We start from the raw sequence: 26,044 nt of genomic DNA, 5'->3' as shown, positions 1-26,044 counted from the left end.
GAGGGCAGGGAAGATGGTGTCTTCCTCATTGCTGGATACACAGTGCCTTGCTTCATGCCCGACACCTGGAGGCACTCAGGCAGGCTTTCCTGACTGACTCACTACTTCCAATCCTGACCCTCTGGCTGTGGGCCACATTAGCCTTTGTCTTCATGAAGTGACTCCCATGACGCCTGGGACCATGATACCTGAGAGGGCTCCAGGACAGTTTTCTTCCTAAATATCAAGGGATAATGGGCACAGCAGGTGTCAGCTCTGGGTGCATGCATTTACAGATATTTCTGGAAAAGAACTGAGGGCTAACCCTGCCACATCAGCCAGGCCTCCCCTGATGACACAGTCATCAGTGGTGCTCCGTAGTCTTTGTGAGAAGACAGAAGCATTTAGAGCTATGTTTCTACCACAAAATTAATTTCATTTATGTCTGCAGAAAATGCCTTACCTGAGCCTACAGATAAAGGCTCCTTAGTGCTGTACTACTGCACCCGCCAGCTCACCAGTGCTGGCAATTTACTCATATTTTTTCATTTAATTAAAAGACCTGTGGTATTGCTGCATTGTAAACTCTTCAGAGTATGCCTCTGAAACAGTTTTTAAAGGGGGAAAAGCTTTTATTTGAAAGTAGAGATGAGAGAATTTGGGTCATAGTAGGTTTTATACATTAACTGTATGTATCCCAAGCTAATATTTTTATTTTTATAACCAAATTTGGTGACACCACCAAAAAAGGGATGTTTTGACAAACTAAGTCAATGTTGCTTTGAAAACCAAAATAATTGGTGTGTGTTTCAACCTATGTAGCTCCTGACCTTTTGTACATAAGCAACTGATTAAGAATAGTCAAAATTAGCAAGACTGCATTCTTACTTCAAGCAGGTGAAACTATTCAAACTAGGAGCTAGTTCTCTTGCTTTTCCTTGTTTTTAAATGTCAGCAAAGAATGATGTCTTAAAACTTGAAGACCTTATAAATACCTCCAAATGTTCAAGTTCAGTTAATTTGGGTTCTCATGAACAGACATTCTTGACAATTGATACATTCCTTGAGTATCATTGAATCCACTGTGCTATGCCAGGCTTTAAAATGCTTTGCGCCACTCTCAGAGTCATTGGGTTTTATGTTTTTAGCTAATCATTGGTTAGTAATAAAGAGGCTGCCCCTCTTGAGGTGGTGACTGAGGCAGTTATGTCTTCTGTATCCTTATGCTTAAAAACAGCATCACCTTGAGCCTACAGTAAACGTTCTTAAGTAATAACTGAGCAGGTGAGTCCAATATAAATAGCGTTCCAATCACCAGAACCTAGTTCCACAGGTGAAACTTTTTCCTTTTGCAGACAAAGAAAAGAAACAGAGATTTGAAATGATTTGTTTTTGGGATTTTGAAAGTTGGAAATTGGAAAATAAAATCTAGCTTCTCAAAGCTAGACAGCCTGCCTTTAATTTTTGCTGCACAGTGTTTCTAAAGTAGGCATACATGAAATGCCAGCACTGGGCTTTGAATTATTCAAATTCCACTTTGCTCATCCTCCCTCGTGCCTACTTGTCCCACTGTGGGTGCGCAGGAAATGCTTGTTAAGTAAGTAGCTCACCACTCTTAATCAGAGACTTGGGAATAAGAGTGTTTAGCATTTAAGTTTAATTAATGTTTTAAACTTTCAGGAGTGCTTCCTTAAACCCATTTTCAGTCTTTCCCATTTCCAACTTGTAATTTGTAGTTGTTTTTGAAAATGTCATTCAAAAGGGTAAATATGTGATAATTAAAGGATGAACTCACCGAAGGAGTGAGTTTGAGCTCTAATCTCTCCCGATCTCCTTGTTCAAAGAACTCACTGGTTACAAGTTCTGCCACCTGAAACATACAAATATTTCAATTCATGGTTATGTGTAGTTTATCACGAGACTCGGAAGTTCTTTCTTGCTTATGTATTTGGTGATCCTCATCAACACAGACAATCATTTAAAAAGCTTATGAGGAAATAAGTATATTAACCTTTCATGTTGGAAATCAGTTTCATTCATTTAATCAGGAGAACTTGTGCAATGTAATTTTAGATGCATGTCAACAGGCAATCTCCCACTATACAGCTTCCATATTTGGGTTGAGGCAACAGGTTGCCAGCTTCAAAGCAGGAAAAGTTCTTATACAGAAAAGTGAAGCAAATATTCATTTAATAATAATGTGTAATTATTATTATATTATGTAATGATAGTTTAGCCAACTTTTGATTGTTTCTATGTAGAATCTTTATTTTGTTGCATACTTTTATATTAGCCCAGCTTCATCTTGCCACACGAAAACTCCTCAACTCCCTCCCTACCAATATCTGTATGCACTCTGGGAGGGATAACCCCAGGGCACATCCTCTGCTTCCCACTGTTGCAATCAATCAAGAGGCAGGACTAATGCTAGATTCACTGTTAATAGCAGACTTTTACAGTAGGTCACGGTATAGTTTGAAGAGCGTGACTTGGTCTTCAGGCTGTCTGGATCTACGCACTAAAAGTGTTAATTTATGGTAGGCGCTAGTTGGTACAAGGACAATGGGACGTTTGTTCTACCTTAAACCTTAAACAGAGACTTATATTTTTCTGCTTTTAATCCATTAGCTTGGATGGTCAGCAGCTACTGATTATTGCCAAGCTAAACAGATTTCTTTTTTTTTTTTTTTTCTTTTCTACACCTTCACTTCTCAGGATAACTTGTGAGAAGCAAATTGATATAACAGATTAAATGTTGAATGGCTATTTTCAACGCTACTATGGTGTGCATCCAGGAAATTTCTGAGATGAACTAGCTGGATTTAAAAAATATTGGAAGAGTAGAATAAATCCCAGACAACTTCATGGCAAGAGGACATGGATACTAAACAAATTTTTCTCTATTCCAGGTTCTTATGAAGGTAAGGTTCTTAAATCTGGCAAAGATGAGACAGTTTGATTTTGGTGAAGTGCATAGTATCAAGATAACTCCGTTGATCTCTCAAAAGATTTGGTCAGTCACAGATTATGGAAAAAACTGAAACACAACACTAAACTCACACACACACACACACGCACACACATATCTGAGAGTAGCATGTGTGCAGTCATATATAAAGAAATCAAATATCCAGTAACTTCAGATTTCTAATATTTCTATTAAGAAACATGGGCCCTTTTCAAGAATTTAACCACAAAAAAACTAGTTGGAACTGACTGAAAAATCCCTTCACCCCAATCTCTTGTATATGTGCCTGTTTTCTAGGACTCAATTCACTTGTCTCCTCTCCAGTCTCTCCTGCTACCCTGCATTTCAGCACACCAGGCTTCTCTCTTCTTTCTCTGGCCTTCCTTTGAAGAGGAAATGGTCCCCTAAGGGTATGACCTCATTTATTCAGTTCCCAGAACTCTCCCTCAGATTGCTCTAAGCTAGGTCTTTTGCATTAAAGAATGTAAATGTGCACATCAGGCACCTCAAGGTGGGAGTCCTGCATGGGTCTGTAGCCCCTGAAAAGGAAAGAAATTAAAACAAAATTCTGTCCTTGCTCTTTCTCAAGTAGTTGTTGGTATCTCCCCTATGCTCCTTTCACAGCTTAACTTGCACAACTGCTTTGTTTGTACTTAAAAACCCAATCAGGAACATTAAGTGGTTCCTGATTGAATTTTTTATTAAAGAAGGAAATTGAGATGCTAATCAGGCCTTGGGGGAATCACTGGGGAAACCCACATGCTTAATCTTGTTTGCAGGAAGGGAAAGTAGAATAGACCCCAGCAGAAAACATTTTGAAAGGGAATTTTTAAAAATCAACATCCAGGAAGTTAGAGAAATATTTTTTAAAGAAAGGCCTATTGTTTTCTCCAAATGTTTCCTAAAATTTTGAAGTGAGCATTAAAAAAAAAAAAAATTAACCCATCAATTTGGAGACAAACAAGAATGAGATTGCTAGCTTAGAACTGCGACAAGCTTTCTGATAGAAACATTAGGAAATACATGGTTTTGTGTTTTATTTCCCTGAACTCTTACGTTTCTGCACTTTTCAACAGAAGCTCACATCCAGAAAATAAAATAATATTTACACTAGTGACTGAGAAGACCACCTACAAGCAGCTATTGGGCCTCCCAGGTTGGCCTAAAATATCAAGGCAGAAATTTTTTTCCTTGCAAGTACTTTGCCCTGTCACTTTCCTGTCCCCTGGGGCTACTGCTCCTTGAGTTCTTGACATGCTTTTTACTGGGGTTTCTGAAGGTGCTGGCACATCATACCTCACCCCATTCCCTTTCTGGTCTTCTCTAGTTTTCTCTCAGTCCTCCTAACTTCCTCACACTCTCCACCTCCTTCCATCCCTATTACAGGAGCCTCCCCGAGTACTACACTTTTCCCCAATACCTGGAAGAGCCTCCTACCTCTTCCCTGCAGTCTACTCACCAACTCTCCCAGAAGGGAGACCTTCCCGTATGGGAAAGGGGAGGGGGTAAGATGAACAGTGGGCAGAGATGCGGAAAGAAGCTAGTCAACCACGCAAATTCTTCACAATTATCCTGCTTTCTGCGACTTTTTGTAACTTCAAATATGTCACAATGAAATTTAAACCAAAGCACAATTGGTGGAATACTCTATAGGAAAACTGCCTGATCTACATTGGACAGTGTGAGCAAGAAATAAGCCTTTATTTGTGTTGAACGACTGAAATTTCAGAATGTATTTGTTACTGAACCAAGGCCTAGCCTATCCTTGACTAATACAAAAATTGGTACGGAAGTGAGGTGTTGCTATTAAGAGATAAAAGAAGAGAAAGAGAGAAAAAGACCCTAAAACATGTGTCATCAGCTTGGGGGCCAGGTATTAAGATAATGAGGAGGCTATAAGGATGAGAATCCATGGCAAAATAATTTGTACAATTATAACTAAAAGCTAACAATGTTCTGAATAAACTTACAGTCTTGGGAGATGAGATTAGAAAACAAAATGTTCATAAAATGTGATGATTGCCATTGACTGTTTTGCTAGGAATCACAGGAAGGGAGTTTAGAAAAGGAGGACAGGCTTATAACCAGGAATGAAAGGGAATAGAAACAGTCACAAATTCAGGGACTTGTAGGGATGGAAGACAAAATTACTTCTCAATTCCAAACTGTGAAAATGAAAATTGTGATACACTTTGATGAAGTTTGATTAAGACTCAGCTTTGTAACAAGAATCAAATCAAAGGTACTGCCAACACACCTAGGGTTAGATTCTGAAGGAATTTATAGTTTGCAGCATATCTTTTTAACTGGACAAAAATGGCACAACGAAATGATTTACCTATACAGTTCTCTCACTGAAGGCTGTTAGGCCCAAGGCACTAGGAATTAAGTCAGAAATGAATAAATATATTTGCCATATTTCTTTATTCCTAAATGTAAAGAAGCAAATAAATACAGAAAATCTGGGATGTTTGTATGGAATGTGGATGTGGTTATGGGCAAATGGAAAGGACTAGAATCAAAGACTTAAAAAGCTGACTAAACGTACAAGAGAGTTTTAGTGCTAAAGAAACCCTAAGCCCATGATTACACAAAACAGGTATTGGAACTTCAACCTTCTTTAGGTGAGAAGAAGGCAGTTTGACCTCCAGATAAAGCTAAGAAGGGTGATGGGAAAGGAATAATTTCCCAGGGAGGATTGAAAGGTCGAGGGAAAAAGGAACTGGAGAGCATCTCTCAGAGAATCAGGGTCCCCTGCATGGTAGGGCACCCTCACAGTGAGTACCCAGCGGAATTCTAGAGTTGCCATGGACCACTCACCACTCCACATTGCTATGAATATCACTCATCTCTTCCCTTTCTGAACAGGAGTGTTATAATGGATATTTTGTCTTTTCGGTGTATGTTGGATGCTGTATTTTGGGTGTGTGTAGGTCTTTAACCTGTATCCAGATCTGTTGTAGAGACTAGCATGTATCGCCCAGAGATCCTGGACTTAAGAGTTTAATGCCATGACTGATGGGACATTTGGGTTATCTTTCTTGGAGGAAGGATAGGTATATTTTGTCTGCTGGAGGGAGAATGAATCACATTTTTGGTGATGAGAAGGGCAAACTCTGGTAGTCACACGCTCACTATTTCTGGCTTTCTCCTTTCTGAGCAAATAGAAGGATGGTACTTCCTGGTTGGGTGGGGTCATGTGACAAGTTCTGGCTCATGAATTGTTGCGGGGAGAATTTAATTGCCAGTGCAAGACCTTCCAGGGCCTCTGTCAGAGTAATCTAGGTAGTGGCTGTTCCTTCAGCCCCAATACAGAATAAGGACAAAGTGGCACCTGCCAACCTTAGGTGCCCATGTTTGTGAGCAATTTGTTGTTTAAAGCCACTGAGATTTTTGGTAAAATGGTAACATAGCCTATTCTGTGGATACACTTGCATCATTTAAAAATGCTGACTGATGCATATGTGAAGGAAACCATAAAACACTGCTAAGAATGAAAGCTTTGGAGCCTAACCTGCTAGAATCTATACCTAGCTCCACCACCTACAAGCTGTATAAACTCAGGCTGCTTATCCTAAGTCTCATTTTTCCCATTTGTGAAATGGGGATAATAACTATATTAGTTTCCTAAGGCTGCTGTAAATTACCACAAAGTTAGAGGCCAAAACGACAGGAGTGTATTCACTCATAGTTCTGGAGGCCGGGAGTTCTACATCAGTTCACCGGGCAGAAATCGAGGTGTCAGCAGGGATGTGCTCCCTCTGGAGGCTCTTGGACAGAATCTGTTCCTTGCCTCTTCCAGTTTTCCTTTGCTCATGGCTGCATCACTGCAATCTCTGCCTTGTTTTCACATTGCCTTCTCTTCTGAATGTGTAATTTTCCTCTGCTCCCTCTTATAAGGACACTTGTTATTGGATTTAGGGCACACCTGGATAATCCAAGATCAGTCTGCAGTTGAGATTCTTAATCATATTTGCAAGGATACTCTTTCTTTTGAAGGTAATATTTACAGGTTCCAGGGATTAGGACCTGATACCTTTGGGTGGCCATTATTCAGCTGAGTACAATTTTAAGGATTAAATGAGATAATATACATAAAACAATCAATAAATATTAGTTATTTATTGATATGGAAATGTATCTTATTTTCCCTAAAATGTGAAGTCTTTAGATGCCAAGTTACTGTTTTCGACCTCACACAGTAGGTGCATAATAAAACGTACATAATGATTAACCTCTAAATACTATCAGCAATCCACGATCTTAAGTTGGGTAGTTACTTAAATTGAAAACTGTTCTTATAGAACTAATGCTTTGTGGCAGAGAAATCAGATAGGTGGTAAAAGCATGGTTTGTTTTTCTGCAAATTAAATTGGATACTGCATATTTTGACCACAGAGCTTTCTGATATCTAAATAATATTTAAAAAGAAAAATATCATTTCCTTTTTGCCTCCTTTTATTTTCAGATATAAAAAAACAAGACCTTGTGCTAAGACATGATTATCTTGCCAAAAATCCTATCTTTGAAACTCTTGCCTTAATGGTCAATGTATTATTCAGATTTAGCACATTAAAAATATCTTACAGAGTTGGAAATATTATTGCTTAGTGAAAGCACGATAAAAAAAAAAAAAAAAGGCTGTGCGGTAAACTATGTCGTGCCTAAGCCTCCTGCTATGTTTTACACCATGTTAATACTGATGCAAATTGACTAGGGTTTCAGTGCCTGGTAGTCTGGGCTCTGGGAATATTGTGTCCCCCTTACCGCCCCCCCAGTCCCTCCTCTGCTGAGCCCTGCCATTAATCACCACTTGCCTGTCTCGAGATCTCCCACGGTTTGGTCACGGCTCCAAGGTCACAGGCTGTCATTAACATTGATCTGAAAAACAGAACCAAACAAAACAGCCTGAATAATCTTTTGTTGCATTCCTAAACAAACCCGTCCTAGATACATAAATAAATAAAATAAAATGGAAACGAGGCCAGCTCACATCTTCCTTTCTTCAACAAGGGGCAGCACTGTTTATAGTCCCTGTGTTCCGCATCTCCATCATGTGGCCACGCTGCTTAGGAAGACAAAGCTCTCACACATCCTCCGGTGGCCCTTTTGTTTTGTCTGCAGCAAATCAAGGAAAGCAAAGCACTACTTTCTCTACACCTGACCTAAGCAAGCTCTGCTTAAAATAATTTAGAATGGACAATGTTGTCCTTTTTTTTAAACTATAAGCAAGAGGATCAGTATATAACACTATATACATGGCTGATGAAACTACTTACCAACTTATCATTAATTGATGGGAACGAAAGAAAACCCACACCAAAGAGGCAAGGCACATGCCACATAAGGGGCTCCTTCATTTTCATCTGCTCTATAGAGCTAAGATTTATGGGCAGGAGCCATATCGTTTCACTCCAGTTTACTACCTGGCTCCAACCATGGTTTACAAGCATTATGAAGAAGAAACATACTCAGCTCCAGCTTTCATTAATTTGGGCACATAAGAAAGCACAGGAATGGTCTGAATCAGAGTTCTGAGGGGCAGGGTTAACTATAATTCACACTGAACCATGGAAACACGGGAAACAATTCAAATTGTAGATAGCTCTGGTGCTTATATATAATTTAATGTGGTGGGAGGAGGAAAAATAAGGCACACTCTGTCCCAAATCTGCTTTCTTTGTGCTGAAAACCAGCAGAATGTGATGAAAAGTAACATAGGATTTGAGCTGGGGAACCACATCTTGGCTAACTGCTTTTGGAAGAAAGGGGTATGCAGCCAAAGGTCAGAGGGCTGTCCTGACGTTGGGTGTTAACATTTCATACCCTGCCAGATCTAATGCCTTGGAAACATGTCTGCTGCCCAGATGGCAGAGCATGCTTAGATGGCAGGGGGATCCCCCCACAGGAAACCCCTCCAGGGAACAAGGCAGGGTCACACATAACAATAGGTCATTCAAGTCACAACCAGGCGGCACCGGCATCAGCAGCCCTCTCTACCCAAGCAGCACTGATGAAACCTCTAATTCCAAACATCCCTGTGTTAAGCACTACGCAAAGGGAGACACATCAGCCTATTCATTTTTGACCTTCTGTATTGGGCATTTCTACACTGCTTACCGTGTGTCTGCCTCTGTACTAAGTGCTTTACTAACCAACTGCTAACTAAACTACTTGTCGTCACCACCCCAGAGGTAGTTGCTATTATCCTTATTTTACAGATAAGTAACAGAAGCACGCAGAGATGAAGTCACTTTACCTTCCCAAGGTGAGTAAAGGATTCAGGATTCTGTGCCTATCACAAAGCTACCAGATGCCCTCTTGCTACACATGGATGCTGTCAGTACTGGAGGGGGACAAGACTGGCTAAAGCATGGGATTTCTCAGCCTCTCTCCTGCAGAGCAAATAATCTCTGTGAGGTTTGCCTATTTGTATCATAATGTGGATAATTACTTAGGTTCTGTCCAATTGATAATTTGAAACTTACTCCTCAAATGCATATCAGTTGATCAACAAGTTTATTGAGTATCTGCCAGGTGCTCAGATGATAATTCTAATAGCTACCACTTATTGGGAAGCCTCCACAAGGTGATTGACTCAGTCTCTATATGTGGTAGCAATACTATTATCTCTTATTTACAGATAAAAAAAAATAAGGCTCAGAAAGGTTAGGTAACTTGCCCAAAGTTGTACAGTTAGGAAGTGTCAAAGCTAGGATTGGAATCCTTTGTCTGACAGAAGAATCTCTACTTCAATGAATACAGGGGAGCAGGAAGTCCACACAGAGAAGGCACACAGGAGAGGCTGAGACGTAGGACGGGTGGAGTGGCTGCAACCTTTGTCCGTCTGGCACTGGAGAGTCAGCTAAGGCTGGGGACTCACAAGGGACCTGGACAGACCTTTAGGGAGGAAACTTTAGGTGGTGGATGTGAGGATGGTTTGAAGAAGGAGAGGGTGGAAGGAGGGAGACTCATTGGAGACATAAATTGACAAAAGCCTAAAAGGAAGGAAGGGAGAATGGAAAGGAAGACTGCAGGAGATACAGGGATGGAAGATTGCAAAGGAAGAACTGAAGAGAACAAATGAGCAGTTCTATCTTATTTTTTAGATTAAGGCTCTTCAAGAAGTGAAGGATCTTTTTGAGAGTAAGAGACCAGGGAGAGAGTTTCTACCAACTGTTTTAGACTGAGGTCCCTATAATTCTAGTTCAGTTTACAGTGAGTTAACATTACCTCTCCTCTATATGCCAAAATTATTTCAATAATCATCTTGTGACAATCATTATCTTCTTGTTCTGTAGTTGTAAAACAATTTAAAATCAACAAATTTTAATGTTAAAGATGTATTCAAATTGAGTAAAAAGATTTTGTGTACAGACTGAAATTTGTACTTGCCAAACAAAAATACGACACTTTGCAGTTTGCACTTTCTTTCACTGTTTTAAATTTTAAACATGAATAAAAACCATGAATGATCACATAAAATGACAGAATGAAAGTATCTCAAGTTATGTGTCTTCATATTTACCATCACTGTGCTATCATTGTTTATTCTGAATATAGTCTTTAAAAGCAGGAATATAGTTCTGCAAGGTTGGAAACACAAACGACAGCCAGAGAGTTTGAGAGGTTCTGAACAGTTAGGAACTTACTATTGAAAGTGTGTAGCTGCATCCACCTACGTCAGGAGCCAGCTGTATGCCTGGGCATTCTTAGAATTAACTTATGTTACGTGTGCAAATAAAGGATAAATAATAAATGTGCTGATCTGAAGCTTTCATATCAATTATTTTTTATCATAACAGTAACCTCAGCAATTGTTTCGAATTTAAACCAACAAAAGACATTTCTTAGGAGGTATGTCTCACCATTGACTATTTAGAATTGCTGGCACATGGTGATAATAAAAAGCAGACTGACTTTTAGTTGGTTTTATTACTATTTTAAAATTCTCTACAGATGGTGCTCCCTTAGAGCACCACCCTTGGTGCAAGGTGGTCAGAGCGTAACCATGAAATGGGGGAGGGAGGGCAGATGAGAGGAGAGGGGAGAACCTGGAGCACCTCCATTTTATGTACCATGCTTCCAAATAAGATATTTCTTCCACATGGGGTTCCTTGTCAAAAAAGTTTGAAAATCTCTGTAGGAAAATATCTAAGTAGAGAAACTGAATGAGAACTGGCATTTCAGGAAAAGAGCTCAGAAGAGAGGCTAAGCCCAAGAAAAGGGCTGGCAGTCATTTGAGAAGAGATAGTAGTGACACCAGAAGGATGCTGAGGAAAAAGAGAATAAAAAATACATCCCTGGGGGACAGTTCTGTTTAGGGCTAGAAAAAGACTAAGAAGGAAAGAGTCAGAAAGAAAGAGAATCCAGAAGCATATATAGCTTTGCAGAATCCAAGACTGGAGAGGGTTTTAAGAAAAGAGAGGCCAACTCAATTAGGGGCTATAAAGAGATCAGGAAGCTGAAGAGAACAAAGATTGCAGCATTTAATACTTGGAAGGTGACTGTGGTTCAACAGAAGCAGAAATCGCATAGTACAGACTTAATTCCTCAGTAAGGAGTGGGTAAATATTCTGTGTTGTATCTGTATTTTGGAATACTGTGCAATGATAAAAGATGATGAGGTAAAAACACGTAAAGAATTCCAAACCATGTAGTTGAGTGGAAAACCAGGTTCACATTGGTATATAAATATATAATTTATGTTAAAATAGACAATCAAAATACACACTAAACAGTATTTTTCCTAAGGGTACATATGTATGTAAGTGCTTTGGAAATGGTCTGGAAAAACACAATATACAATTAACAAACTACAGCTGTGCAACCAGTATGGGAACTGGGGGTTGAGCTCAAAGGAGATCTGAGGGCTTATTAGCAATGTTTTGATTTGTTACAGAAAATATATACTCATACAATTACTCATGGAATTAAAAATTATACAAAAAGAAAGAAATTGCCTTGCAAGAAATTAGGAAGTGTGGAGTGAAGTGTGGGAGTGAAGGGAAGGAGAAAACTATGATGGGACCTGGAGAAAAGGCAGCCTGTAGGGATGACTTTTTGACTGGGGAGGCAGAAGTGTATTTTTAGATTTAGAAAGGTCATGATGAATAAAATAGATTTTGAAAATGGAAGCCAAAGGAGCATGATTGATAGAGCCAGGTTGCGGTGGCGGGTTGGGGGTGGGGAGGTGGAGGGAATAGAATTAGGGCACCAGTGGAGGGGCTGGTCTTGAAGATGAAAAATGAAGAAAAAGGTCTGTAAAGATAATACAGAGGAATATTAAAGTATAGAGGAAAAAACTAGAGCCCTCTGGGGAGAGGGCTGCAGGAAGGTGATATGAGGACAGCTACAGAGGGTGGGGCAGGCAGTGGCCTGTGTTCAGAAGATGGTGCCAGAGATTTTATATAGCAGATATGGCAGGACTATGTCAAGGTTTCCGCTTGGGGTAATCCATTAGTTGCCTGGTTGTGGAGCAGACCCAGTGTGCCCTAACCCTGGCCTCATGAGCTCTCTCAGCAAAACTTAGCAATGTTAGAACAGGAATAAGACAGTAGGAGGTCTGGGGTGGGTGAGGTGGAGAGAGTGGAAGAATGGGGTATGAGAGAAAGAGGAATGGTGCCCAATCTCTGGAGTGGCTGCAAGAGAGGTTAAAATCTGCCCCATACACACAGTGTGTTGCTACTGTCCTTTCTAAACAACTTGGAAGATGTCCCAGGCAAAGGCTAGAACAGACTTCTTATCTCCACCTCCAATATTGTTCTGATTGGTCTATTGTCGCTAAAGAAAAGCAAAAGTTCTCCCCACTTCCTTTGTGCTATGTAACTCTGATTTCTAGGGTACAAAAATCCCTTCTCCACCCAACTTGCACCCCAGCTTCCCCAGAAAACAGAAGAATCGTGGCTTGCCAAAACTGAACTAATTTGAACTTCATTTTCTAAATTTGATGGCAGAGTTTTTGGAGAAGAGACAAAAATATAATACATTATAAGATGAAAAGACATTCTCAATAATTTCTCTAGTTATCCAACTGATCTCTGAATGTTTTGAATGTAAGCTAAGATTTGTTACTTTAAAAGTCACTTCTATGCTCTTAGCACTGTCAGAAAAGCATGGCTAAATGTCCAAATAATGAAGAAACACATAAATAAGAGCTTTTTCTTACCGAAATACATCACGATGGTTTTTGATGTTCCAATCGTATTCTCCTTTACTGACAAGTTCAAAGAATTCAGTTCTCCTCCTGCAGGAAAATCAAATGAAGAAAGAAAGAAAAAAAAACTGGAATGAGATTTCCCAGTCTGTGGGGTGACATAAATACATTTATGGGAAAAACATAAGACCACCTGAACCGAGTAACTTAATATTTGAAATCATGAGGCTAAAGCACTATCAAAATAAATCACTTTCTAAAAAATGTTGAGGCTTCAAGGAAAAGCCACAATCATTTCTGAATGTATTTACAACAGAGGAGATTATAGAGCCATAAAACAGAAAACAATGTGGTGTGGCATTTAGGATTATGTGCTCTGAAGCCCTTGGGACACTTACTGAAAGTCAGAGAAGGGAGGCAAGGACAAATAAAAAGTGGGAACAACTCTAGAATGTTCTTTTATCATCCAACAAAGAATTGAGCTGTATGATGATCCAAGATAAGATAAACTCCCTGGTAGTAAATTCAAGATAAATATATTTTTTTCCAGGTTAGAAAATAACTATTTCACCATTTCAGTGCTTAAATGCATAGACTATGAAGTCTGTAACCATGTTTAAACACTCGCTTAGCAACTCACTTGCTGTACAACTTTGGAAAGTTAATTAAACCCTCTAAGTCTCAATTTCCTAATCTCTAACACAGGGATTTTAGTTGCTAACTCACAGAGTTACTGTGAGGATTAAATGAATGACATGTGGAAAGCATGTAGCATAGTGTCTCAACATTTTAAGTGCTTGACCCTGTAAACCGAAAATAAAATTCTAAGCCCCCAACCAAATAAATGGACTTCTCCTCTTGGCCAAGGGCATTCCTAAATTAACCTGAAACTCTAGTTCAGGCCATGATGGGAAGTGGGAGTTGGACATGCCTCATTATTCCTTCCTCCCTTTTGCAATTCAGATACAGCTGACCAGCATTAACATTAAAACAGAGACCTTAAGACTGACAAAGCAGACTCTTTGTAGCAATGAGATACCAACATGACAGATAACAGGCCCTAAAAGAAATCAAAGTATTTTATCCCAGAATAGATTTATTTGACATATTTTGAAATGGCCTTACAAAGCTGTCTCTTGTGGAGAAAAATCTACATTCTGTAGAGAATCCCCTTCCCTTTCCAGGTCTTTTTCCTAATCCAGAAGAGAATTAAGTAAGAGCACTTTTAAAGTCTGATAAGAAACATTTACAATTTATTCTCTTTGAAGGCTGCTACCTGGAGGCTTCATCTGCATAACAAAAACATTTGTCTCCACAGCCCCTTATCTTAACCCAGACACTCCCTTCTATTGATACCAGGTCTTTAGATAAACCCTTTCAACTAACTGCCCATCAGGAAATCTTTGAATCCACCTATGACCCGGAAGCCACTCCCTCCTTCAAGTTGTTCCGCCTTTCCTGACTGAACCAACATACATCATACATGTACTGATTGATGTCTTATGTCTTCCTAAAACATATAAAACCAAGCTGTAGTCCAACCACCTTGGGCGTATGTTCTCAGGACTTCCTGAGTCTATGTCATGGGCATGTGCTTAACCTTGGCAAAATAAACTTCTAAATTGATTGAGACCTGTCACGGACACTTTTTGGTTTACAACTCACACGTACAGCCATGGAAATTCATTTGGAGATGTATAGATATGGAAAAGACAAGAAAAGAATATTTTAGTTAGATGATTTTCATTTTTAGTGAGAAAAGGAAAAAAAGAGGACATCACCATTTTGATTTAAGAATCACTTCCCAAGTTTTCATCCTCTTGGCACTTGCTAATGAGAGAATATTTAAAAGATCCTAACACACCATTTCCCAAAGTGCATCTCTCAAAATGCTAGTCTTAAGAGGTGCTCCATGTGAAGATGTTCCTGGCCAAGTAGGTTTGAGAAATGCTGCCCTTAATATACCTCTCTTGGAGACCCCATCCATATTAACCGTTGAAGTCTCTGAGAAATATGGAGGTAGAAAAGCCTGTTTAACCTTATTTCACCACAAAATTCCACATAGTACTGATGTTTCAAAAACTACACTTTGGAAAATACCACCATGACATATAATTTATGGTAGAAATCAGACCAGGATCTCAGAAACTTAGTGCTGACCTGCTGTACTGGGGGACAAAGGACAAGAGGTTGAGAACAACTGGCTCCACTGTGTCTGGTCTGGGGTGCTCATCACCAACTGACCAACTGTGTGGATTTCTTGCCAATGGGTCAGACTAACTACTAAAATTACTTGAAAGGAGACAGGTCAGGAAGACAAATGTATAGCTCACTTCTGTATTAGAGACACAAAGACAGGTCCTGGATCTATCCTTTCAAAATGATGCAGGTCAAGGCCATACTAGGCCATACTACATAGAGCATGGAAGAATCTCCAAGACAACCTTACAGCAGCTGGCGAGATAGCATAGCCCAATTACATAGAAGGGTTCAGGAACGCCTTCTGCTTTGGGTGGGCAAGTGTATACATTTCTTTTCTTCATATAACTTTCTTATCTTCTTCACTTGACCCATTCCATTCTTCATGACCAGTGGTCGTGCCTTTTTCATATTACTGACAAAGCCAAGTAAAAAGGGCTCCCTGGATAATCTCCAACTGGCCTGTGCACTGGGAGGATGGGTGAGGCCTCGGGAAGTTTGTGCTGTTTGCAGTAGGGAGGAGCCTGGCCCCTTCTGTTCCCACGTGGGAACCTGGGATTCAATCTGTGAGATGGGGGCCTGTTAACAGGAACTTCTTTTGCTTTGCTGAGAGTCTTTTTCCTTTTTGCCCAATAAATTCCATAACCTCTCACTCTTCAAAGTGTCTGCTTGCCTAATCTTTCCTGGTCGTGTGACAAGAACCCAGTTTTTTCTACAACATTACCATCACTGACTGTGAAGTGAAATAGAAAGGGAAGTGGTGGAGTGGAAAGAGCCCAGGTTTGGACCTGCGTTTACCTGGGCTTAATGCTGACTGTCACTTATTAGCTGTGTGATCTTGGGTGAGTGACTTCACATTGCTGAGCCTCAGTTTCCAGCTTTGTAGTGAGAAATTGAGATAAGGTGCACTAAACATTTGGCCCTGTTAGATACTCAATACCTGAAACTATTGTTAATTTGTAAACAATATTAATACTATTACTGCCAACAATAATACACAGTGGACTAACTGGACTAATGGAGATCTAACAGTTTGCCCAGTTTTCTCCTCTCACTACATAGAAATTCATCTTTTTTTCAAATTATTATGAAGTCTAACAAGTATTTATTGAGCATCTACTCTGTACCAAGTCTTTTTAGGCTTTATGGTCACAGGATAATTGGGGGTTTCTTTCAAATGTCTCTGAGTTTAGCCAGGGCTACCAACAAATAAATAGATAATTCCCTCTTTAAATGTAATATTAATGAGAATAATAATACTGGGACTAGAGTGAGCTGAGAGAGGCACTTGCTTGGGGCACAAAATTGAAGTGGGTGCCAAAAAATTTACTTATCAAGATAAATATTTTAATGCAATATTTAACAAAATAAAAATAAAATGCAAAAAATCCATAATGAACACAACAACAAAATTCCAAATAAAGACAAGATCTGAACTTGTACTTGAACCACTCACCTCACTTGCTTCACCCTAGTTCCAGCCCTGATGAGGATGATATTCACTGGGTCTTTACCGTGTTCCTGGCAGACTTGCTGGGGTCTGGCACTCACTACTCACATGACTGATCTTGAGTAGGTTACTTAACCTTGCTGGGCTTCCGTTTTCTTATTAGTAAAAGAGTTATAGTAATGGGATCTACGTTGTAGGGTTGGTGGGAGGACCAAATGAAATGATTTATGTAAAACACTTTAGCAGATTGCCTGGCAAAATTAGGTTATCAGTAAGGACTCGTTACTGTGATTAAGCTCAGAAGGGTGAGTACCTGGCTCAAGGTTTCACAGATGGTGAGTGGCAGAGCTGGGATACAAACACAATAGGTTAAAATAAGAGCTGTCCCAAGCAGCTAAGATACATTCAGGGTGTCCTTGGAGCACAGAGGAAGGTACTTCGCTTGGCTGGGAAGATCCTGGAGGATTGTGAAAGACTTCCTGAAAGCTTGTCAGCCATCATCCTTGTCATCACATGCTCCTGGGTGGCCATTTTAATTCTATGAGTTATTCCAAGAAATTGCTAGAATGCAAGCTTCATGAGGACAAAGCTTGGCCCACTTTTGTTCACTTCTGCCCCTCAATATCTACAACAATGCCTGACATGTAATAGAAGCTCAATAAATATTTGTTGAATTGATGAATGAATGAGAATGATTATCTCAGAAAGCTAATCATTAAACAAACAAACTCTTTAAACACTGGTTTCACCTAGATCCTAATTTTTCTAGGGGCTTCACAGTTGCCATTTGGAGAGACTGAAGTAAGTAAACAACACAAAATCTATTCAAGAAAAGCCCTGTCAGATTCTTGCAGAGTAGATTCTAACTTGAACCAAATGGGCAACATAACAAGTTGTAGGAAGTAAGAACACCATTTCCATCCAATATCTGACTCCCTTCCATTAACTATTGTTATATCTGTCCATAGTATGTTCACTATAGGGACCATAACATCTTTGATGCAGAGTGAAAACATGTTCCCTGGGTGCCTAACTCATTGCAGAAAACAAATTCCTTTCTTTCTTTTTTTTTTGAGATGGAGTTTTGCTCTTGTTGCCCAGGCTGGAGTGCAGTGTCGCGATCTTGGCTCACTGGTTCTGAGGCGCGATCTGCCTCCCAGGTTCAAGCGATTCTCCTGCCTCAGCCTCCCGAGTAGCTGGGATTACAGGCATACACCACCAGGCCTGGCTAATTTTGTATTTTTAGTAGAGATGGGGTTTCTCCATGTTGGTCAGGCTGGTCTCGAACTTCCAACCTCAGGTCATCTGCCCGCCTCAGCTTCCCAAAGTGCTGGGATTCCAGGTGTGAGTCATCGTGCCCGGCCCAAACTCCTTTCTTTAAAAAATACAAATCTGTGATATGACAATCAAACAGCATCATGAGAATAAATTCCCCAATGATAGAAATTTTAACAGCTAGAGTTGCTGGTGTGAAAGTCTTAACAGAATCAAAATCAGTCATAGACTTCACATCACATAAGCAACGCTAGGACAAAAAGAAACATCCACTATTCCTCGGGGACAGTGAGAGGAGCCTTTTTATCAGATATATCAAAACGTAGCATACTAATTTGATTCTTCCTTCACAGACAAAAGGATGGCTGCTTCATGATAGGTTCTATTTACTCTGTCGTCCCAAGGTTTGATTATGTTCTTAGGAGATAATAGGAATCTCTCTGGATAATAGGAATCATGAGGAACTGATCAACTTGTATACTTTTGTCAAGAAAAACACGAGAGGCCAGGCATAGTAGCTCATGCCTGTAATCCCAGCACTTTGGAGGGCCAAGGTAGGAGGAGGATTGCTTGATCCCAGTAGTTTGCTCTTTACTCTGTTCAATCTATATTCTCTGTTTAATAAGCCTTAGAAACAAGGTGGGATTCCATCTCTACAAAAAATACGAAAATTAGCCATGTTTGGTGGCACGCGCCTGTAGTCTCAGCTACTAGGGAAGCTGAGGTGGGAGGATGAATTGGGCCTGAGAAGTCAAGGCTGCAGTGAGCTGTGATCACGCCACTGCACTCCAGCCTGGGCAACAGAGTGAGACTCTGTTTCAAAAAAAAAAGAAAAGGAAAGTCTAGTCACCGGTGGAACCATGTATAATACATCTGGTAATGCATTTAGTCACATATTACATAGCCAAAGAGATATTTTAAAGTTTAAATCAAAGTACATTTAATTTTTTTTTTTTTTTTTTGGAAATGGAGTTTTGCTCTTGTTGCCCAGGCTGGAATGTAATGGTGTGATCTTGGCTCACCGCAACCTCTGCCTCCTGGGTTCAAGCGATTCCCCTGCCTCAGCCTCCCAAGTAGTTGGGATTACAGGTGGCCACCACCATACCCAGCTAATTTTTTTTTTTTATTTTTAGTAGAGATGGGGTTTCGCTATGTTGGCCAGGCTGGTCTCGAACTCCTGACCTTAGGCGATCCACCCACCTTGGCCTCCTAGAGTGCTGGGATTACAGGCATGAGCCATCACGCCTGGTCACATTTAAATTCTTTTAAAGTTCCTGAAAAAAATCCTTCTTGAAAGATCAGGAGATAGAGTTAGTCATTTTCACAAGGCTACAAAAAGGATTTTGAAGTGATGATATGGCAAGATCATGTAATAAATTTATTGTGCATATTTAATAAATTTAAAAGGTATAAAAACTACACAATGGACACACATAGAGTTTCCATCTACCTCCCTGCCTAGAAATAAAGCCCTGTCAGTCCTGTTGAGGCCCTGTGCACCTCCCAACTGTTGCTTCCGTCTTCTTCCCACCCACCATACAATGACCATTTTCTAAATTTTGTATAAAGCATCATCACATATATCCTTATAATTTTACTAGGCAAATTATATATAATATTGCTCTACATGTTTTAAAAGTTTATACAAATAATGTCATCATAGTGTATACATTCTCTGGCAACTTGCTTTTTCCATTCAATGCTTGTAAGAGTCACCCATGTTGTTATATATAATTCTAGGCCATTTCTTCACACTGATGTATGCTATTTCCATCTATTATTATACCACTGTTTATTTACCTATTTCCTGGATGATGAAAATTTATATTATTTCCAATATTTCTTGCTATTACATACAATGCAGCTATGAACCACCATGTACATGTTTCCTTGTGAATTTGTGTGAGTTCTCTCTGTCTCTATGCATATGAATATGTACACGTATATGTAAAAGTGCTGGGTCATAGAATGACTTATTTTCTATGTTTGAGTTTTCATTATAGTTTTAGACTGGTAGGGCTGTATGGAACTTTTGAGAAAAATCTCCTATTAATTCTCTCATTTTATAGGTGAGGAAACTCAAGGTGAAGGAAGGTGAAGTGACTTGTCCAGGGTTCCAGGGCAGTTACAGGAAGATCTAGGTAGATTACAAGTCTCCAGCCTCCCGGTTCTGCCCTCTGAGTTAATCTTTGTAAACTATGTGTAGCATAAACCTTTGGGCTAGATAGCTTTTCATGTTGTAAGTGTATGGACAGTGGGGCCAGCAGCCCTCATGTGATGTAACGGCATCACAGGCTGCTGTACCAAGGCAATACCAAGTATCAAGGTAGACATAGACAGGGCTCTTTCCATCATCAATAAGGGGGTGCTCCAAAGAACAACTGCAGATGGCCTGGGCCAGGTTGGTGGTTCACAGCTCCAGGTGATGTATTTCTGACCTTCTCCCTAGTAATACTCATTACAAAGTAACAATGTGAAATTCACTGTGCTTTTGGGAACAAGTTTGCCCATACAGCTGTTCTGTTAGCATCTAAGTGTATATGTGTATGTAGATTAAACAGAGTAAACAGCATGAACATATGTGAAAGTGTTAGAATCTAAATGTATATGTGTATATAGATTAAACAGAGTAAACAGCATGAACATATGTGAAACTGTTAGAAACAGGGGCATTTTTAGAAGCATGAGGCTGCTAAAAAGAATATTTGAAAATCCACAAAATTATACAACACTCGCTGGATCCAGACTTCTCTGTCATGAGGAACTGTATCATTAACTTCTCACGCAGACCATGGGGAACCTTGGTTTTCAAGGACAATGGTAAGTACCTCAGCTAGTGAAAGCAACTTACTGGAAAATCTCATTTATAATCAGATATGTTTTTATTAGGCTTTTATCCTGCTCTCCTGACATATGTTCCACTCAGAAAAATAGCAGTCTTTAAAAAAGCATCATTTGAACAGAACTGCTAAAATTACTTTCAAAAATAATTCTAAAGATTGGTTACCAGTCACCCATCACCACATTGAAAATCTTTCTGGTTTGTAATTTATCTGCAAGGCATCTTTTATTTGTAAAATGAGAAATCACCATTTCTGTGTACATTTTAATCATGAATTTTTTTGCAAATTTATGTATCTATACATGTACTTATGTATACATATTCTTTATCTATCTATTCATCTAACTTCTTTGAATCTACTAAAAGTCCATAAACTTTAGGAAGGTTTTACTGCTGAGGTGGCAAATCATCACTGTAACTCTCCTCAATTTCTTTCTTCTTTTTTTTTTTTGAGACGGAGTTTCACTCTTGTTGCCCAGGCTGAAGTGCAATGGCGCAATCTTGGCTCACCACAACCTCCGCCTCCCAGGTTCAAGAGATTCTCCTGCCTCAGCCTGCCGAGTAGCTGGAATTACAGGCATGCACCACCACACCCAACTAATTTTGTATTTTTAGTAGAGACGGGGTTTCTCCATGTTGGTCAGGCTGGTCTCGAACTCCCGACCTCAGGTGATCTGCCTGCCTTGTTCTCCCAAAGTGCTGGGATTACAGGCATAAGCCACTGTGCCCGGCCCATAACTCTCCTCAATTTTAACCCCAGACTTGTCAGGCAGGGGTTACAGGGTGTGTGGATGTGTGGCTGGGGTTAGTTGGTGCTTTTGGTCTTCTAACAGCTTATTCAACAGGCAAATCACACATCTGCAATTAATTGTTACATGCAGATTCTAGAGAGATTTCTGGACTTTTTTTTTGCATACAAACATTGGAGAAGAATAGAAAATTAATATACAGATGTTAACTCCAGTTATTATGACTAAAGAAAAAAAGTGATTTATTTAATTTTGAAGTGAATATTCTCCCTGCTTTAGACTAGCACTGATAATACAAGGGCCGGCCAAGAACCTGAGTGAAATGACCTGTTTGATGCTGTGCTGTTGTTGATGGCGCAAATAAAACTGGCAAAATGCAGGAAGTACAAAGATAAGGATTACTCTAGATGTTGAAAATGGCAGAAGATTAGAGACCACAGGGCCCTAGCAGTCAGTTCAGTCAAACCACAATCACCAGGCAAAGAAACGGTGTAAGCCATGGCTTGACCAGGCGCACTCCAGCTGCTCCTGCATTCACTTTGACACAGCCCTTCGCTGCTGGGTGTTGCTGCCCTCTCTCTTCTCCACTGGGCTCTGAGTGCCTGAAGGTAAGAGCCATGTCCTATCTGCTTGTACATTCCCAGCAACTAGCACAGTGCCTGGCACAGAGAAACCATTAAGAAGTGCTAGTTGGATACATTTCTCATTTTTTAGTCAGTTGTGATATCATGTGGATGGGGATATAGAATGAGTATATGGAAAAATGCCTTGAAATATGTCAAGAAATACCAAAATACTTCCTCCATCAACCTACTACAGAGGCTGCTGTCCTAATGTTATAATAATATATAATTTTAATTAGTTAAGTCATCAGGCTGTGTTAAAATATAATAATGTTTGGGATAGAGTAATGGCTTAAGTTCTATCAGTTATTAACACCTTATTACTATCAGTTTGCTTTCATCCTTTCCAATACGGGGTTGGTTGACTGCAGGCAACTGTGGAAGTTGAGAACACTGAACACAGTTGGCTTTTAATAAATATTTGTTGAATGATGAATGAATGTCCGCCTAGCAGTAGAAACATTTGTTGAGTTCCCGCTGTAATTTTTTAAAATGAATTGTCTAGATATTAATCTGATTTTTAAAAGAATGGCCAAACTATCACACTGAACAATTTAAAATAGTTTAGTGCATTTTTCTGTCATCGTTAGATGCTTTTGAGAAATGCTATTCACTGCATCCCTCTGGAAAGACAAATACAAAGAAACCACCAGACTGGGCATTTTCCAAAATTGCTGATGAGTGCAGATCGCAAAGAGAAGTGGCAAATTTTCAATTTGAAGATAAGTCTGATTAATTTAGGAAACCAATCTTAAAAGCATTGAGCACCCAAGTGGATTTATAGTATCTGAATTATTGGAAAATTATTGGCTTAAATCATGGTCTGAGGCATTGTGTCACGGAGAACTGATCACAGACAACTTAGTGACTTTGGACAAATTACTCAACCTCTTTAAGCCCAGTTTTCCCTATTTATCAGATGGGGCCAATAATATCTACCTTGCACATTGATATGATAATTCAATATCAGAAAGTTATTTTGAGAACTCATTATATCAGGCAGTGTGTCAGGTTTTGTGGGTTCCAAGAGTGAGCTACAGAGTAAGGTGTCTGCATTCATGGAGCTTCCATTTCAGTGCTGATACAGGAAGATACTGTAATGCCTAGAATGGTGCTGGGCATGGAGCAGGCACCTAGAGGATGAGATATAGTGTTATGTAATCACAGCCTGTTGAGGATCAATGCTAAACTGTTTATTGCTACCCAATAGCAACAACCCCTGTGACTGTATTAAAGCTAAAGAATTTTCAATCCCTGGTGCACCAGCTTAGCTCAACTGCACACAAGAAGCCTCTAATTGCAGTCTTAGCCCCACCAGATTGGGTACTGCGCACCACTGACCTGCAGCCTCCACACCCACCCTGCACTCCCAGTGGTGGGGCCTGGCATTAGTTGAATTGCTAACACTTAGCATGCTGACATGAAGTGTGTTTGAAACTAGCTTTAGACATTTACATCCTCAAATTTCTGCTGTTTCTAATGCCCAAATATTTCCTGGATTGGCCCCAGTTTCCCCTTGAGTACTCTCGGACTATTATATAACTGCAGAGTAACTAAGAACATTTTGGAGTCTAACTACTTGGTTCAAATTCCAGATGTACTATTTAATATTGTGAGCAATTTACTGATCATTCCAAACCTCAGTTTCCTCATGTGTACTGTGGGGTTAATGAGAAAAGAAAAAACAGCTCAGAGCAGTCTGAGCTCCTTGCAGGCCCAGGGAGTCATGAGTATGGGACTTCAGTCAGGCTCCCCACTCCCCTACCCCATGCTTGGGGACCACTGTTGAAAGTCATTTTGTTTCTGACTAGCTGCCTCACCCACTATCTTCATGTTCCTAGAATTTGTGATACAAAAGACAATGTAACAAAGCCAATCAATAGCTTATGTTATGTTAACGTAAATTCTTGGTAAACAATGCAGGAATTGTCTTTTCTTTCCTTTTGAAAATCCACTTGTAGCTGCTGCTAATTGGACTGTATATTCAGGGCAACTTGAATCTATGCTCCTGGCTTGCAGTCCTCAATCTTGGCCCAAATAAACTCCCTACTTATATTAATTTTGCCACAGCTTCTTTCTTTTAGGTTGACATTAATAATAGTACCTATTTTAATAGGACTGCTTTCACTGTTGAATGGCGTAACGTATACAAAGGTCCTAAGTAAGCACTCAAAAAATATTAGTTGTTGTTTTTATTATTAATAGTGGAAGGTGCATAGGTCATCTTTGTAGATATATATGCAGATAAATAGTACAGGACATTTGTACCATCCCTTTGAAGTTATAACATTTGTAATTTTAGATCTCTCTGCCCACTCCAACAAGCATCATCTTTTATGGTGCATATTTTATTAAGTTTTCTGGCTGAGTGATTCCTTTTTTTATAAGGTACTTTACATTGTCAAAGCTCTTTCATAAAATTAATCTCTTTTCACTGCCACAAGGATCCTAGGAGATTAGAATGGATGATATGCCTATACCCCTGTTGCTGACAAGGAAACTGAGGCAAAGAGATCCGACTCTCAAAGCTGGTGAAATTACTACTAACTATCAAAGCCTTATTCACTGCAGGGACTCAGAAACAGGCACAGAAATCGGTTTCAGAAAGTCGCTCAGCAGTAACTGGAAAGCGTTTTCAGTGAGTTGGAAAATCAGAATGAATCATTAACCGCAGGCTCAGGTTGTGAAACTCAGAAATTCACATTAAGGATTTTGTTTGTTTTTGTATTTTAATCTTGTGAATTCTGCTTTCATATGCCATTTGAATGACAGACTCCCAAGGACACACAAGGTCTTTAGAAATTAAAATCATAAGTTTTCATGGATGTTTTTGAGTCTTTCCACATTTCCATGAATCTTATATATGTTTTTCCTTTTAGAGCATGGCAAGAAACCTTGCCTCTAGGAATGAGTCAGAAACCTGTCTCCAAAAGGCAGGGCTCTACCCTGCCCAGCCTGGCCCTTTCCTAGAGTGACTTTCTCCCTCTAGGAGAGGAAAGCAGTGAGCTTCCTTTTTGGTTTCTTCAACTGTATTATGAATTTTGAGTTGAGTAGTCAGGGCAGAAGAACCAACAATAATCCAGACTTCCAGAAACGAGTTGTACGGGGGGCCTCATATCCTCTTGGCCCACCCACCCCTCTCCTGCCATTGCTGCTACACGCAGTGCCTCAGTGGTCCTGAGGATCACATACTTTCTGTCCTGGCACTGCTCTGACTTCATGTGTGGGACCGGGATGAGATGGCTGCAGGAATGCCCAGTCATCAGGCACGCACAACCTGGAAGTACATGAGAGTTAACAACCTACAGATCGACATTTCGTTGATGAGGATGGTGGGTAGTGGACAATTTTGAAGTGCAAAGTATGAGACTTTTCAGATGGTCCCTGCAGGATCAAGACTGGTTGACCATAGTGGTGAACAACAAAGAAATGTGGCCTTCCTTTCACTGGCTTCCCTCCTTCCCCATCTCACTGTCCCAGCCCCTCACTCTTATTCTTGGTGTCATTTCCAAAACTAAACTACCTGAATGCAAGCCTTTATCTCCAACTTTGCTTTGGGAGAGGACACGGGGACCCCAAGCTGGTGTTTAAACTGATTACAGAACACCTGGAAAGGGTCAACATTATCACATAATATATCCCCAATTAAAATGACAATTCTTTCTTGATTCTTCCATTAGAGAGGGGACCATGGTGATTGAAGAAAAAGCCCTGAAACAGGAAGTGTGGGTTCCAGTTTTACCAATAATGAGTTATGTGACCTAAGCTACGCTATTTAACCATTTGGACCTCTGGGCCTGATC

The 26,044-nt window shown here is 39.9% G+C and overlaps 2 protein-coding genes and 1 long non-coding RNA gene across 3 annotated transcripts in view; 1 reads left to right on the top strand and 2 right to left on the bottom strand.

Moving 5' to 3' along the window:
- The window catches only part of PDE11A (phosphodiesterase 11A), a 467,408-nt gene that overhangs the window by 44,284 nt on the left and 397,080 nt on the right, over positions 1 to 26,044 (bottom strand). Inside the window, exons 16-18 of the mRNA XM_050750610.1 lie at positions 13,116 to 13,193; positions 7,765 to 7,828; positions 1,775 to 1,849 (exon numbers count right to left, since the gene is read on the bottom strand). Of these exons, the coding sequence (XP_050606567.1) occupies positions 1,775 to 1,849; positions 7,765 to 7,828; positions 13,116 to 13,193 (217 nt within the window). The remainder of the gene's footprint in view (positions 1 to 1,774; positions 1,850 to 7,764; positions 7,829 to 13,115; positions 13,194 to 26,044) is intronic.
- NFE2L2 (NFE2 like bZIP transcription factor 2) overlaps positions 1 to 26,044 on the bottom strand; it is a 598,880-nt gene that overhangs the window by 438,315 nt on the left and 134,521 nt on the right. The window lies entirely within an intron of this gene.
- LOC126932093 (uncharacterized) overlaps positions 1 to 26,044 on the top strand; it is a 45,653-nt gene that overhangs the window by 9,746 nt on the left and 9,863 nt on the right. The gene's annotated exons all lie outside the window — the stretch shown is intronic.

The sequence above is a fragment of the Macaca thibetana genome, chromosome 12 (genome assembly GCF_024542745.1).
Source record: "Macaca thibetana thibetana isolate TM-01 chromosome 12, ASM2454274v1, whole genome shotgun sequence".
Classification (NCBI taxonomy): Eukaryota; Metazoa; Chordata; class Mammalia; order Primates; family Cercopithecidae; genus Macaca; species Macaca thibetana.
This window is presented reverse-complemented; position numbering and strand designations above follow the sequence as displayed.